The sequence below is a fragment of the Acinonyx jubatus genome, chromosome A2, assembly GCF_027475565.1.
Source record: "Acinonyx jubatus isolate Ajub_Pintada_27869175 chromosome A2, VMU_Ajub_asm_v1.0, whole genome shotgun sequence".
In the NCBI taxonomy this organism is placed as follows: domain Eukaryota; kingdom Metazoa; phylum Chordata; class Mammalia; order Carnivora; family Felidae; genus Acinonyx; species Acinonyx jubatus.
Window position 1 is genome coordinate 61,390,271 of NC_069383.1, and position 14,687 is coordinate 61,404,957.

General features: G+C 37.1%; 1 protein-coding gene across 3 annotated transcripts in view; it reads left to right on the top strand.

Moving 5' to 3' along the window:
* The window catches only part of ETV1 (ETS variant transcription factor 1), a 92,044-nt gene that overhangs the window by 42,039 nt on the left and 35,318 nt on the right, over positions 1-14,687 (top strand). For all 3 annotated transcript variants that reach the window (XM_053218401.1, XM_053218400.1, XM_053218402.1), the window contains 3 exons: positions 7,110-7,239; positions 9,917-10,105; positions 14,091-14,338. In XM_053218401.1, the coding sequence (XP_053074376.1) occupies positions 7,110-7,239; positions 9,917-10,105; positions 14,091-14,338 (567 nt within the window). The remainder of the gene's footprint in view (positions 1-7,109; positions 7,240-9,916; positions 10,106-14,090; positions 14,339-14,687) is intronic.

The following is a 14,687-nucleotide window of genomic DNA, read 5'->3' on the forward strand; positions in this document are numbered from 1 at the left end:
AAACTGTTTATTCTCTGTACTAACATGAAGCAGTCTGTTATAACAAACATGTTCTGTTTTCAATTTAATGGTACAAAAATGTTCCAATGTCAAGATTGTTTAGCAAATTATTCTCCTATGAGTAAATTTTTAAATTCATTATCTTCATCTATAATTGAAGGTGTTGAAATGTAATTTGAATGAAAGACATGGTTATATATCAGCCTTGTTGCACTTGGAAAGGTGGAGGGCATTTCTGTGCTCCAGTAGAATGATGGCAAGATTTTGCTTTTGTTGTAGAGTGTAGACAGAAATAAACTGGAAGCAAGATGATACCTTGATGTTCATAGTTCTAAAATGAAAACAACTAATGGAGCGTGGGTGGCTCAGTTGGTTAGCGTCCAACTGCAGCTCAGGTCATGATTTTGGAGTTTCTGAGTTCGAGCTCCGTGCCGGGCTCTGCTGAGAGCTCAGAGGCTGGAGCCTGGTTTGGATTCTGTCTGTCTGTCTGTCTGTCTCTCCTTCTCTCTCTGCTTCTCCCTGTCTCATGCCCTGTCTCTCTCTCTCTCTCTCTCTCTCTCTCAAAAGTAAATAAACATTAAAAAAATGAAAAAAAGAAAGCAATTATTAATTTATCCAAGATTTTACGATGAATACCATAACTCCGAGTAAACTTTTAAATTAGGAAGTGGTTAAGTTTATTTTGGAAGTGTAGTTTTAAAAGTCTTGGTATTTTGGAGCTCTTAAATGTAACCATTAGAAGAACTCAGTCATCATTAGTCAGCCTTAAGATGTGGTTTTAAAGGTCAAGCCTCCATCCAAGAAAAAAATGCAAGATGCATCTCTTGAGTGTTCTTTCTGCTTCTCCTCCTAAAGATCTGGTTGTGCGGAGGAGTTGGGGGCCATAAAGGTTTGCATGGAAATGCGTCTGAGGAGTACCTGAGGAAGGAAGACTTCAGATTTCCTGGATAAATTTCTTAACTGTCCGAAGGCAGGGATAAAAATCTAACTGTCACTTCTTTGTTAATGACATGAAGGAGTTAACTCGCCCGATTTGATACCCTGGAAGGAGGAAAGATTCAGTTTAATTAAAACCGCAAACAATGCAGATGCATGTCGTTCACTGTTTCAGACCCAGTGAGGACAGTACAGTAAGCGAAACGAAATGTACCTAGCAGCCTCGGCAGCAGGCTGGAGCCCTGTTCAGTGAAAGTAATTTAATTAGTGTTGATCATGACTCCAGATGATGGTGATTTGATAAGGAATAATTTAGTACTTAACAGCCTTTTACATGCACCAACTCCATGTGGGAAGGTAAAGCAAATTGCACAAAATGAATGTGCTGCTTTCACTTGTGCCTGTGCCAGTGAGCTGGAAAACTGCCTGTTAGCAGGCGCTCAGACTCTCAGCCCTGTGATGAAATACCCAACACGCTCTCGGCTCAGCCCGCTCGGGTGGGAGTCTCTGTGCTCTCCTTATTTAAGAATAAATAAGAGAAGTCACTTTTGTGATATAGAATCTCTAGGAAGCAGGGAAGTAGAAATGAGGAAAATGAAGTCACATGCGGCTCTTGTGCAAAATGTTGGAGATCATCAGGTTGGCTTCTTTTTTTCCTCACAGCAATTATAAAATAATCCTAGCCAACTCAAATTCATTGGATTACTTATTTGGCTTATGAGTAGAAAAAAAATCACAGTTCCGAGGGCCCATAATGATTAAGAGGCCCACACACGTCGCACGTGTTAGAGACACGTTCATGTTATGGAGTTATGTTAGGAGTAGGGGAGCCCTAAACTTTTGGATGTAGAGAACCCGTGAAAACCCTCAAGTGTGGGCATCTACTGAATAGAAAGACTTTGTTAGATCTTTTTCTTTTCTTTTCTTTTCTTTTCTTTTCTTTTCTTTTCTTTTCTTTTCATTTTTTTTCTCAAGTCTTCTCAAGGATTGGATTTATTTCAATGCAGCACACAGTGGATCTAGGTATGGCCAAGCATCACAGTGGATTTGAAATTAGCCCAGTTACAAGAATCACCTAGACATTTTTATAAGATACAGAATCCAGATATATATCCCAGCCTCAGTGACTCGTCATTTCTGGGAGTGGTATATTAGCTTGCTTAGGGCTGCCATAACAAAGTACCATAAACCGAGTGGCTTAAAAAATAGACACTGATTATTTCACAGTTCCGGAGGTCTGAGGTGAAAGATGAAGGTGTTGGTAGGGTTCGTTCTGAGTGCTGTGAGAGAGACGCTGTTCTATGCCTGTCTCCTGGATTCTGGTGATTTGCTGGAAGTCTTGGCACTCCTTGGCCTGGAGAAGCATCACCTTACCTCTGCCTTCATCTTTATGTGGCCTTGTCCTGCGTGAGGGTCTCTATATCCTAACTCTTCCTTTTTTACAAGGACATGACATGAATCATATTGGATTAGATTCCACCTAATGACCTCATTTTAGCTAATCTTCTAAGGAAGGTTACACCCTGAGGTGTACTGGGGTTAGGACTTGAACATGAACTTTGGAGGAGGCACAATTCAACCTATAACATATGAGGTGTGGGAAGTAATCCCTGGGTTTTTCAGAAGTACCTCCTAAGTTTAGGGATCGACTTACCTCTTCTCGCATTGTGGGGAGCCTTACATCCTTTCATCTAAAGTCAATTTAGGAAGGGGTCACGTGGGTGGTCCAGGTGGTTAAGCATTTGACTTCGGCTCAGGTCATGATCTCACAGTTCATGAGTTCAAGCCCCACGTCGGGCTCTATGCTGACAACTCAGAGCCTGGAGCCTGTTTCAGATTCTGTGTCTCCTTCTCTCTCTGGCCCCCCTGACTCACACTCTGTCTCTCTCTCTCTCAAATAAATAAATAAATAAATAAATAAATAAACATTAAAAAAAATAATAATAAAGTCATTTAGGAAGCTCATGGAACCAGTCTGAAAGCAATAGGGCTCCAGATAGTATATCCATTAAGATGGATCCTACTTTTTTTTCTAAGTTGATATCAATAGACTCTTTGATAGGACACTGCTGTTATGCTAGCAGCCATTCCTGATGGTAGCCCAGACTTGTCATTCCTCCCCTGACTCATTTGGAATGATTTATCCTGTGGAGTTAAAAACAAAATCACACTTCCAAGATCACATTCTCAGATATCTCTGCTGGAACAGGAGGCTAGACATATTCAAGTATTTTAAGTTGTGTAGCGTTGCTTGATGCCTCTCATATTTTTTAACCTTTTAATTGAGATATGCATTCATTATGATGTAAAATTTTAACTGCACAGTTTGTTGAATTTTACATATGTGTATATTCTTATAGGTACCAATCCATGCAACATATAAAATATTCCCAGCACTGTGGCAGATTACTAGTGCCCTTTATTGGTAATTAACATTTCTATCCACCAATTGAAGGGAATTCTTTCACTATCAGTTAATTAGGTCTATTCTTGAAATTCCTATGCTACATACTCTTTTGTGCTTGACTTCTTTTATACACCTTCACATCTAGGAGACCATCTGTATTTCTGTATGTGTCGGTTATTTGTTCTTTGTTGTTCCTGCATAGTATTTCATTGTATGAATATCCCATGAATTATTTATCTGTTTTCCTGCTACCGAACATTTGAATTTTTCCAAAGTTTGCTATCTTGAATAAAGCTGCCATGAACATTTTTACACATATCAGTTGGTGAACATATGCAGTGCCTTCTCTTGGGTATACACCTAAGAGTGAAATTACTGGGTCCCGGGGTAAATTTATGTTGAAGCATTAGGGGATACTGCCAAAACATTTGCCAAAGTGTTTTTATCAATTTGTACTGTCAGGAGCTTATATAAAAGTTCCTGTTGCTCTAGGTCTTCTTCAAAACTTGATAATGTCCGGGCACAGCGTCTGGCTCTTGCCTTTGGCTTAGGTCATGATCTGGTTGGGCTCTGCACTGAGAGCATGGAGCCTGCTTGGGATCCTCTGTCTCCCTGTCTCTCTGTCCCTTCCCTGCTCATGCTCTCTCTCTCTGTGTCTCTCTGTCTCTCTCTCTCAAAATAAATAAATAAACTTTAAAAAACTTGGTAATGTCAATCTTTTGCAGCTTAGCCATTCTAGTGTGTGTATGATAATTTCATGTGGTTTCATTTGTTATTTTGCTCATAAGTAAAGATGTTGAATACCTTTTTTATATGCTTTTTGTTGTTCATTTGTTTGTTTTACCATTTGGATGTCTTCTTTTTTGGACTGCCTGTTCAAGGCTTTTGCCCATTTATAATTGGGTCATTTGTTTGGTCTTACTTGTAACGAATCTTATTATGAGCTTTTTGTCAGATCTTTCTATTGAAAACATCTTCTTGGAATCTGTAGCTTACTTTGTAATCTTTTAATAATGTTTTGATGAAGAGAAGTTCTTAATTTCAGTGAAGAAAATTTTGCAGGTTATTTTCTTTTATGGTTGATGCTTTTAGTGTCCTGTTCATTAACCTTATCCTCCCTCAAAGTCCCAAAGATTTTTAAAATATACTAGTATTGAATATAGTAGTCTTTGATATATCTGATATTTTGATAAATACATTGAACTGTGCATCATACTACATATTTATTCTCGAGGTCTCACGTATTTTTATTCATATGAATTATATCTGATTTCTCAGGTATGAATATTTGGTACTACTCTGAATGACAAATAGAGTTCCTGATGTGTTACTACTCCTTTTTTCTTAGGAGAATGTAAAACCCAATACACAATCCCAAGTACTAAACTTGGCGATACATATTTTACTGTATATGTTCAAAGTAGTAATAAATCATTGAAACCTGTTTGTTAAGAATGCAACAAATGTATGGTTAATGGTTGCATCATACAATGTTTGTCATTCTGAGAAGTAGCACATAGACACAAACACAGGCAAAGAATTTTCTTATACAGTGTTACTTTAAATTTTTAGATTTTTTTCGTGTTTAAAAAAGTTTTTGTGCAAACTTAGGACTTAGTTAAAAGTAAAGAGAATAATGTAATGAACTCCCACCTACCCATCATGCAGCTTTTAACATTTATCAACATTTTTCTAATTTGATTCATTCCTCATACATCATTTTTTCTAGACTATTTTAAAGAAAATCCCAGACATATTATGTTCTGTAAATACTTTATGAATCTCTCACATTAAATTTTTTTGTGTTTATCTGCCATTGCATTAGCACATCCAATAAAATTAATGATAATTTCTTAAATATCTAATACCTAGTCCATTTTCAGATGACTTATTTGTCCCCAAGTTAGTTGCCTTTTTATAGATGTTCTTTTCAAATTAGAATCCTAACAAATCCTCATGTTCTTAAATGTCTTCTATCTGAACGGTTAATAAATTATAACCTCTGACTTCATAAAGTTAATGAACATGAGTACTCTTGACATTTGAAAATGCGCGTAATTTCTCCTTTGTTTCTATTCCTCTACTCTCTACATTGAATAGGCATATTAAACTCACAGTACATCAAGAAAAAACTTTGAAATAGACCTCCCAGTGAAATTATTTTGTTACTATTTGTTAAGTTTTTCTTAGACAGCTAATTTAGGTGAAGCTATTTATTTCTTTGGCAAATGTATATTCCACAATGTTTCAGGTGGTTCTTGAGCCACCACTGAAGATTTCTGTCAAAATTATGTACATATCCAAACAAACAGCATATATTTGCCCATAGCTTGATAGTTCTTGGTATCAAATTATTGTTAAATTATATGTGACATTCAAACAAGTGCACATTTATAATGCTGTAATGTTACAATCAAGATTGAATGGCATCATAAACCATGAAGTTTCTCTTGTCATATCATGTCTTCATAGAAACAGACTTAATAATTTGTAATGTTTCTTTATGTATTTGGTGAGCTAGAGAGAGTATGCATGCACATGCATGAGCTGGGGGGGGGGGGGGGGCGGGGCGGCGTGGCGCAGAGAGAGAAAGAAACAGAAAATCCCAAGCAAGTTCCACGTGTAGCATGGAGCCTGACACAGGGTTTGAAATAGGGCTTGATTTCATGACTGTGAGATTAGGACCTGAGACAAATTCAAGAGTGGATGCTTCCCTGACTCTACCATCCCAGTATATTGTGTTTTAATTCGAATTCTCATATGAGTTAGAATAAATCTCTAGAATGTGTGTTTTCTTGTGTTTATCCTTAATTAGTCATATTTGTGCATATTGTATATGAAAATAAAATCCTTGTATCTTTTTACTAATTTTTCATTTATTACTAACACTTTAATTATTCTAATAGGATCTCCAATTTTCAATTTCATATACAAGAATAAAAATATATATAGTGTTACTTGTTTATTGCTTTAAAGCTATGATTCTTCCCACACAACATATTTCCTCTAGAGTTCATATTTTATAGGATCCTTGTAATACATTAAGCATTGATTAATATAAGTATAACCATTAAGTCATGCAAAAAAGGAGACAACATCATTAGATATAGAAGAATTATTTCATGGTAGAGTGCATGTGAAAAATAATTTTCAGATTTTTTTCCCATTTTATCTTCCTCCTCTGGTAAGCAGATAGGCAGGTACTTTTACCTTTATTTTATAAATGAACATTGGCCTCAAAGGTGGTGAAATTTTGCCCAAACTATCATCAGTTACCATGGGACCTGCACTTGGATTTTCTTTCTTCTACTCTAGTTATCATTCCATTAAACCATTATTATTGATGGGTTTGAGATATTTTCCTTTCAGTAATGCTTAAAATTATGTTCTGTCTTCACTTAATTCTTGGATAACCAGTTGTGTTTTTTCTTCTTTAATCACTAGAAATTTCTTGGCAATGTTTTTAAAACTTTCTGAAAACTGAGCTTCTAGTGTTGTTAATATCAGTTAAGTAAATTATAATTGATTCACTTGAAGTTATGAGAGTTCAAGCATGCATTCTGTTATACAGTAAAAGCAGAAAAATAGTATACAGAGATTCTCTATAATCTTTTCATCCATGAAATTCATTAAATGTGATTTTTCTTTGTTATGTAAGTTAATATGAAATGTTAAGGCCATTTCAACGAAGAGAAGTAGAACAGATTACTGTACTTAATTTCTAACTGCGCTTCATTTTTGTGGGTATTTTTGTTTTGTTTTCTAGTGGCTTTTCATGGCCTACCACTGAAAATCAAGAAAGAACCCCACAGTCCATGTTCAGAACTCGGTTCTGCCTGCAGTCAAGAACAGCCCTTTAAATTCAGCTATGGAGAAAAGTGCCTGTATAATGTCAGGTAAAGCAATCAGGTGTATTTATATATAGAGAGAGGGTGGTGGTTCTTACTAAAACAAAAAGTCCAGAAAAATATAAAGTCTCAGATTATATTTTATGAGTTCTATCTTCAGCATGTAACAAAGCTAATTAGGTAATGTGTTTAGCAGAACTCTGAAGAACTGTATTCCATCTGATCACACACTTGGAGAATCATTTTAAAGCAATAATTTTCATCCACATCGTTAGTTGTTTTTCTGCTGTAGCGATGCATCCTGGGTTTGAAAAGAGGGTCTTACTTGGTGTGAACAGCTATTGAAAGTTCTCATTAGAATGAATGCATTATGCACTTTAGATAGAGTCTGTAGGAAAAAAAAAAGGAAACATTTGGCAGGTGTGAGCAGTACATTAGTTACTGACAGGCTTTGCAGATGATCTATAAGATGTGTTCATGGAGAATTGCAATAAAGTTAGAATTTTATAAGACTCAGCACAGGCTATTATCTATTAAAAAGCCAGTAGTTCTTTTTGATGATAGTAAAGGATGGAGCAGTAAAATTACTTTGTTCATTTGTTGGAAGATTTCATAACATATATGTTCATTAAAAACCCTTCGCAGTAAATTGCATTCTGTTACTTTTCATATTGGCCTCTAATTGCATAAGGAAAAGTTGGCAAAGTGTAGACAGTGCCAGATAATAGACTGTAATCATTATTCCCAATTACAGTAGATACTTACTTCTTAAAAGGAGTTCATTTGGAAACTTACAAAAAAGGATTACAAATATTTGTAGTTATAGAAATTACATAGATTCAGGTTCAAAATACATACGATCCAGAGGAGCCTTCTCTATTCTCATATAGTCGCAACATGTAATGTTATATCCAAGATATATAAAATTCAAGAAACTCAGATTTGTGCAGTCTGATGGCAGCTGACCAATGTTGGGATATTCTCTTGCTGTTTGTTCTTGCAAACTTGTCTCTTATGTCTGTTTTTCTAGGAGGATCACCAGAGCCTGATATTATGAGCCAGCTCACTTGAAACTGCAAAACTTTTATTAAAAAAAATCTCATAGAAGGCATTAAAGCTTACCGAGTTCAGTTAAAATGATATTGATCAATCTGAGTTTTATTTATAGTGTTTTTTTATTTTTGCATTTTCTCTTTAAGAGTGCTGCATTTTCACAGAATAATTACTTAGCGTCATGAAGGATTTTAAGTTAATGGACCAGGTAGATATAGAATTGTTTTTCCATTTCAGCGTTGATCACAGGTGTGGCTATGAAATAATTACTGCTTTGTATGACATATCTGACTTTCATAAATTAATAGTAAATGAATCACATGAATATTTTCGGGTTTCTCTTGGGGACCAATAATTTCCACAGTGATTTATAGATTAAATTCTAGTACCTCCATTTCCATATGAACAATGTAATTCAATACAGTATTTTGTGGGGGGAAAAAGAAGCGTCCTAGGGCAGAGGGTGTGTCAGTTTTTTCTTTACATGGGAATGGGACAGGCAAACTAGTTTTTAAAAGAAGTCGTTTCTCATTCAGAAATATGGGTAAAGGGTACAGGTAGAAACAAACATAATACGAGTACTGTTGACTTTGCTTTAAAACCACCAGTGGGCTTATACAGCACACCCTCCTATGCTTTTATGAAGTGTTTTTGTGCTTGGCTATAATTCTGTGTACAGATGTATCAACTGAATAAACTATTACATAAGTTAATCCAAAAAGAATGTTTCTTTTTAAAAAAGGAAAAACTATGTATTGATGATCACTATTTTGAAAGCAAAATATTATTTTAGCCTCAAACTGTCTTCCTTATTCAGAAATTTAAGTAAAGTTTATTTTTGTTTATTTTGAAAGAGAGAGAGAGCGAGAGTATGCGTGTGTGCAAGTAGGGGAGGGGCAGAGAGAGGGAGACAGAATCCGAAGTAGGGATGGGGCCTCGAACTCAGGAACCCTAAGATCGTGACTTGAGCAGAAGTCAAGAGTTGGATGCTCAGCCAACTGAGCCACACAGGTGCCCCATATCAGAGACATTTTAATTTGCCTCATTACTCTTTATTATCCCATGCGAGGAAGTAAATGTCAGGTATCATTTATTTTATATATAAGAAAAATGAAAATAAGGCAAAGGCATTGTCTTCTTAAAATTATACCCAAAATAAAGGCAAGCCAGGAATGGTCTCCATCTTACAAAATTGAAGTTAGTTTCTTGTTCTAAAATCTTATGTAAATATGGAACAATGACAATATCAGAAACATGCCACGATTTAGGAAAGATCTATTCAACTTGCTCAAGCATTAATTCCACTGCTCTTGTAGTGCTTTTCTATATACTAAGTCATTTGTGTAAGTATTAAAATACACATTTTATATTTATGCTGATACTAAGTTATATATTAATTATCCTATTTTCTCTTTAAGTGTGTGGTGATTCTGAAGATTATGTGTTTTAGGATGACAAAAATTAACACATGTTAAATTCTCACTTCCTTATGACTTGAGCCTAACATATATATATTGAGCCTAATATATATATTATATATATATATTTTTTTTACATATTTATATATATAATATAATATATATATTTCTTCTTTTCTTTTCTTGGGTTGGAAGGAAAGTGTTTAATCCCTCCAAGGAAACCAATGTTCTCTTTTCTTTTGTTCCTTGGGTAGTGCCTATGATCAGAAGCCACAAGTGGGAATGAGGCCCTCCAACCCCCCAACTCCATCCAGCACCCCAGTGTCCCCACTACATCATGCGTCTCCAAACTCCACTCACACTCCAAAACCTGACCGCACCTTCCCAGCTCACCTCCCTCCATCGCAGACCATACAAGATAGCAGCTACCCCATGGACCACAGGTAAAACTGCAAATATTGTATATATATTGTTTAATGTTTTGAGCATCTTGGAGGCAATTTCTATCACCAATTCCTAAGACCTATGATAGATTTAAGGTGAGCATATTAATTTTGCACATCTTTGCAAAATATTTTTAGAAAGAGCTTGCTCTGTCTATAGTTAGAAATAATTTGTGGAGAAGGTCATTTATAAACATTCCTTTTATAAACATTTAAATTGGTTGCTAAAGTGGAGAATTAATCTATATACTGACATTTGAACATTTCCCTTTCGCTTTGCCTGAATTAAATTGCCTCACTTAAACTTTAAATCAGATCATCCCATTTTTATGAGCATATGTGTGTACTTGTTCTATAAAGTTAGGAGACTAATTTTAGTAGGTGGCTTATGGAATTAGGTTCTTTACCTTAGATTGAATGGTTTAGCTGTACATAGTTTTGCAGAATAGAACTTATTTGATTAAAACTATTTTCCATCCTTTGCAAGTGATGAATATTTAATGCCAGTAGGTGCCTGACCCTGGACCCTGAGAATACAAAGTAAAGAGATAGAGACTGAATTATTCTTTCTTAGAAAGAAGACAAGAACCCGAGCGTGGAGCTAGGGAGGATGCCATGGTGGACATTCTGAACTCCTAGAGATACGTGCACATTCAAATAAAATACAGGAGTACCTTTGTACTTTTAATAATAGAGCTTAAAACACAGGTTGATACTATATAGCATCCATCGTTTCCTTTCTACCTTGTAATTATAGAGAGCCCATGGTGTGCAGGGAAATGTTTAACAACAGGCTTAATGGGAGAAAAACCAGAAGGCCCCATCTGTAGCATTTGATGAATCTGTGATATAAATGTTCCAACTGTAAGCCATCATTGTGACAGCCCTAAACACAGAGTCAGAATCGCGTGGAAGCAGACCTTTACATAGTATCTCTACCCTAAAGATAAAATAGACATTACCTCCAGGACATAATTAGTAGCAAGACAGAGTGAAACAATTAGCAAGAGATGCATTTTGAATACTTCTTGCCTTTGTTTTTAATAGGATTTTTTAAAAAGTTATAAATTTACATCATTTAATGCTTAAGTATCCTGTGTTTAACAATCGGCTCACAGTATTTCTGAAAATTTAACAATAAGCCAGTGCAAACTGGCTGTGACACACCGTTACAAAAATAACTCAGCTGAAGGAATCCTCTAGATCAGCAGAGGAAACCAGAAGATGTGTCACTGGCAACTTTCAGAGGATAAGGGAATACTCACTCAGTTCAGCTTTTTATAGGTTATTTAATGTGACTCAATCTCAAATTCAGTTCAATCTTTTTTGGGATGATGGATAAGATGAAAGCATTCTTTATAGTGTGAAACGAAGCCACATCTTTTCTACCTTTGTTTCCATCACTAAGCCCTCTTGTGCTCTAGTTATGAAATGCTTCCTATGATCTTTCCCTCCTCACTCCGTAGACTCGAGACCTTGTCAGAGCGTAATGGTATGTGCATCTGTGTAAACAGTTTGGTAAATACAGATGAAAGAAATCTTATTGCAGGGTGGGCCATTGAACAGATGCACATTGTGCAGGACTGAAAGGGAGAAAGAGTACAAACAAGAAAAGCAAGTTTTATTTTGTCCACTTCTGTTGACTTCCCAGAGTTCTTGACACTCGAGGCTCTCACACTTTGAATGAGTGCCAGCATCAGAGATCGTGTCGTTGGCTGTTTGTGCGGAGTAGTTATTTCTTAGAGAAGGTGACTGCTAAACAAGCAGGATGCCTGTGTTTAGGTGACCTAACTCGGAATGGTTTAGCCAAATCCATTTTAGTTTCTCTACTTGAAGTCAAATATCTGAGACTGAGAACAGCCGGCCCGGAACTATAAGAGGGAAGCTCGGGGTCTTTTCCCACTGCCCCCCCCCACTGAGTTTTGAGGACAGCACCAGCTGGCCAATCCCAGGAAAATCTCTGGAGCCGTATGTTTCTGAGGAGCATTTCTTGGAGGGTTCTAGCCAACAAATGACAGTCCCTTGGTTATAAATGGCAGATTTGCTCTGGAAACAGATCCTTTCTCCAAATAGCCCCCTCCAGGCCAGGCACCCCACTTCACTCTGGGAATGCTCTCTGGCCAACTGGGCTGCACCCTGCTTCCCTTCCTTAGGCTCATTCTGTTCCGAGGGCCAGCCCTTTGGCACTTGTTCCTGAACCCACTGTGCCGGAGCCCTGTCTCTCTTTCTCTGTGTTTCCCGCCACTTATACGCTGTTTTGCTGTATCCAAGAACCGTCAGCATGCTCTCTTTACCCATTAACTCTCTTCCAACAGCTACTTGAGTCACTGTACCTTTACCTTGTCCAGTGCCTCATAACAATGGTGCAAGACAGTTGTGTGTTTGGTATATATGTAGTCCTCGACAAGTACACGCTCGAATCGGGTTGAATTGTAGAAACAAATGGCTTGATTCTTTACAAAGCTTTTAGTATAAGTGTTATTAACTTCCTTTTAAGGCTTCACAAGTGAACTGGTTTCTTATTTTAACGTCAAGTTACAATTTTCTGATTCACTCCTTGACAGTTCTTAATGATAATTTCTGTTGCTTTTTTTGGCTAATGAAATAAGCAAGAGAAGGGAAATGAATGCAGTGCCAGTCAGCCTGTTTTGCAATATCTGAGTTTCTAAGTTTATTTTCTGCAGGTGTAGGTGGAATTTCAGTGCCTTCTATGGCAGGCAGGAAACTTAGAGTTAAACCACAGGACCGTGAAGAAGGAGCATTTGTAGACATGCTAAAGCGAGCGCATTGCCATTCTTTCACTTTTACCTTATTTTCATTTCACCTGACCCAAATTAAATGTTAACTTTCCAAATTAAAGTCTCAGGAATGCTTTTAGTGTGTGTGTGTTGGGGAGGGGGGGGCAGTTCATGGGTTTATATGTGCGCATTGAAGTGTATGGTAGGTTATTTGTAAGCACTCTTGGGGCATTTTAGAGCAGGTTTAAATCTTTAATTAATCCACATCTTTGTGGTGGGTCAGTGATCTTATGTTTGAGAAAGACGGAATTGAATGATGATGTGATTAGCCCATCATTACACAGCATAACCAAGAAGGAAGGAACCTAGGGGTTCACTGTCAGCTTGTTCTGAGTCCTCAGAAACTTCCTCATGACCTAACAGCACAACGTGTCCCAAATCTTTGCAGCAAATACGTCTTGTCTCCATCTTTGGAGGTCTGCTGTATTATGTATGCTTACTTTTATCAATCAGGTATTTTCTTTGAAGCCATTGGATGCTCATGTGTGCTGTGCTGCTGTTTGACAAGGGTGGTCTTTCAAACAGCCAGCTTAGATTTTAGTCTCTGTATTATTTCCCCTTTTAACTTCCCACCAGGATACAGTGTTTCTTAGAACACTGGTGAAGATTTAAGAGTCCTGCCCATTTGAAAACAGGGCTATTCCTCTCTTGCTTCCTCAGGAACTGATGGTAAGGGATGGAAAACCAAAAAGTAGGTTAGTAAAAACCTGGTTGATTTTTGGTATGTTTGTTGATTGGTTTGTTAACATAATTAAGAGACAGGGGATGCAGTTTGGAATCAGATTCTGTGTTTTTCCTGGTTTGTTTTTTCCTTATATATAATCATTTGAGACTCTCTTAATATGGAAATTTGGTAAATGATCCAACTTGTTAAGAATTGGGCATTTTAGTGGTTAGGGTGTGTGTTTCCTCAATAGTACACTGCTCAAAGCACATCTTTCACTTACTGTAGTGTTCCAAAATGCTACTGCAGGGGACTAATTATCAAGGAACACAGTCATATTATGATATAAAAAACACGGTGCTACTGACCCAGGAAGGAGAAATCTAGTGAGTCCTTGCAAAAGATTTACACTTCGGGTCAGTTGGTATCATGCTCATTAACAAAACAGTTAAAACTTGTACCAATATTGTAAGGAGTATTCCTTGTCACCCTTTTATTTAAAACGTGCTCTCTTATTTCCCAGATTTCGCCGCCAGCTTTCTGAACCCTGTAATTCTTTTCCTCCTTTGCCAACAATGCCAAGGGAAGGACGTCCTATGTACCAACGGCAGATGTCTGAGCCAAACATCCCCTTCCCCCCTCAAGGCTTTAAGCAGGAATACCACGACCCAGTGTATGAACACAACACCATGGTTGGTGGTGCGGCCAGCCAAAGCTTCCCTCCTCCTCTGATGATTAAACAGGAACCCAGAGACTTTGCATATGATTCAGGTAGGCCCATGCTTTAAGTTACGTTTAAGACATCATTTCACTTGCTTCTTGTCACTTTGGTTAGTGTTGGCATCAACTTGGGCCGCTGATGACCATTTGGTGTGGAATCTTTCTGATTTTATCCCCTCTTTGAATCTTTCTCTCTGTGTGAAGTGGAACCATCAAACCATTTTGGCTTGAGCTCACGGTTGAAATAGTGTCTAGAAATGAAAGCAGTCCAAAGAAAAGTATAATTTGTAAAATCAGGCATACTCTCAGTCCAAAAGAATAGCATTGTAATTCTTTGGATTTGGGGCTTTCTTTCTATTTTGCTGTGGTAGTGTTATCTAATCATGTTGGTTACAGAAAG